General features: G+C 39.7%; 1 protein-coding gene across 1 annotated transcript in view; it reads left to right on the forward strand.

The window, feature by feature from the left end:
- Window positions 1–1749, forward strand: part of LOC107712961 (TM2 domain-containing protein 3-like) — an 11753-nt gene that overhangs the window by 2156 nt on the left and 7848 nt on the right. The window contains exon 3 of the mRNA XM_016518361.1: window positions 1187–1347. Within this exon, the coding sequence (XP_016373847.1) occupies window positions 1187–1347 (161 nt within the window). The remainder of the gene's footprint in view (window positions 1–1186; window positions 1348–1749) is intronic.

A 1749-nucleotide genomic window follows, 5' to 3' on the forward strand; every position in this document is an offset into this window, starting at 1 on the left:
TTTGTGGGAAAAAAACTAATTTAAAGCAGTTTAACATATAAGGCAGGAACAAAACAAAATGTGAAAAAAATGAAGGGGTATGAATACATTCGCAAGGCACTGTAGATATAAGATGAGAAACCCTGTTTTTCTTTAAAAAAAATTAATTATTTTCATTTTTATCCTAAATTCACTTTATTTTGATAAATTTCTCAGAAAACAAGATTTCACATTTTTCCGTTTATTTTATTTATTTTTATTTAAGATAAACTCTGTTCAGTTGCTCAGAAAACAAGTCTTCATGTGTTAATTTTGCATCCCCAGTAAATGTGTCCTGATTTAAGGATGTTGAAATATTTGTGCTGGAAAACAAAACAAAAATACTGAGGAAGAAACTCTGTATTGTAGGGCTGCACGATTAATTGAATGTGATTCTGGTTCTGTCGGTTCTGTGATTAGTAGTAAATCTTCAGCACCTGCTTTCAGAAGGAGCAGCATTTACTCCACAGAGCCGTAGCTCACTGACAAGCTACGCAAAAAAAAAAATCGCAGATGTTATAATCGCTCGATTATGAAATCGATAATGAAAGCTGTTTGCGTAGCTTCTCCGTGAACTACGGCTCTGTGTAGTAAATGCTGCTCCTTCTGTGAAAATACCACATTTAATAACATGTTTTTACTCCAAACTCACTTCATAACGTCAGTCGAGTGTTTGAAATAAATCCTTCTGTGAGATGATGAGGCTTCTTACACAGAATAAGGCACGCAACATATTTCATAGCATTCTAAGCAGTGATAAAGTCATTGCATTACTATATACTTTATTATAATGAAAATGATAATAATAGGAACTCCGATAAACCATATATTGTCGTGACTGTCGTGTGTTTATTAGTCACGTTTAATCAATGAAAGCAGTTAAATCTTGTTTATTCAGCGACCGCTATTATCTGGGTTTCTTCTGAGTTTCTCTGGCCTTCGGATGGAGAGCACCGTCCAGAGCGTCAGATTCAATTCAAGTTTATTTGATCAGATATAGCTGAAGTACAAAGTTACGAGATACATTATGCGAATGCTTGGCTAAAGAGATGTGTCTTTAATCTAGATTTAAACAGAGAGAGTGTGTTTGAACCCCGAACGTTATCAGTTTCGTACAGAGCGTCCAGCATAAACATCTCTCTGTGTGTGTGTGTGTGTGTGTGTTCAGCTGCTCCAGTGGTGACCGATAGCTACCTGTCCAGGTGTCCCAGCGGCGCTCTGTGCTCCAGACTCCCAGCCGACTGCATCATCTGCGCATTTCATCACAACTGCAGCTACGGCCGGCCGGCCAACTTCACCTGCAGAGCTAAAGCAGGCGTTCACTGTGTGGTGAGACTCTCAGAAAACCACAGTGTGTCCAGTTTGACTTGTTAATTCCTAGGGCTGGGACAATAAATCGATGCATCGCGTTTCGTGGATCGATTCTGAGATTTTCGGAATGCATCGTGATTCTCTCTCGAATCGATTCTGAGCTTAGTTTTTAACAGCAGATGGCGCTCTAGGTTAGTTTTTAACAGCAGATGGCGCTCTAGGTTAGTTTCTAACAGCAGATGGCGCTCTAGGCTAGTTTTTAACAGCAGATGGCGCTCTAGGTTAGTTGATGGCGCTCTAGGTTAGTTTCTAACAGATGGCGCTCTAGGCTAGTTTCTAACAGCAGATGGCACTGTAGGCTAGTTTTTAACAGCGTTTTAACAGCAGATGGCGCTCTAGGCTAGTTTCTAACAGCAGATG

This window comes from Sinocyclocheilus rhinocerous, unplaced genomic scaffold (genome assembly GCF_001515625.1).
Source record: "Sinocyclocheilus rhinocerous isolate Xijiao unplaced genomic scaffold, SAMN03320098_v1.1 scaffold1093, whole genome shotgun sequence".
In the NCBI taxonomy this organism is placed as follows: domain Eukaryota; kingdom Metazoa; phylum Chordata; class Actinopteri; order Cypriniformes; family Cyprinidae; genus Sinocyclocheilus; species Sinocyclocheilus rhinocerous.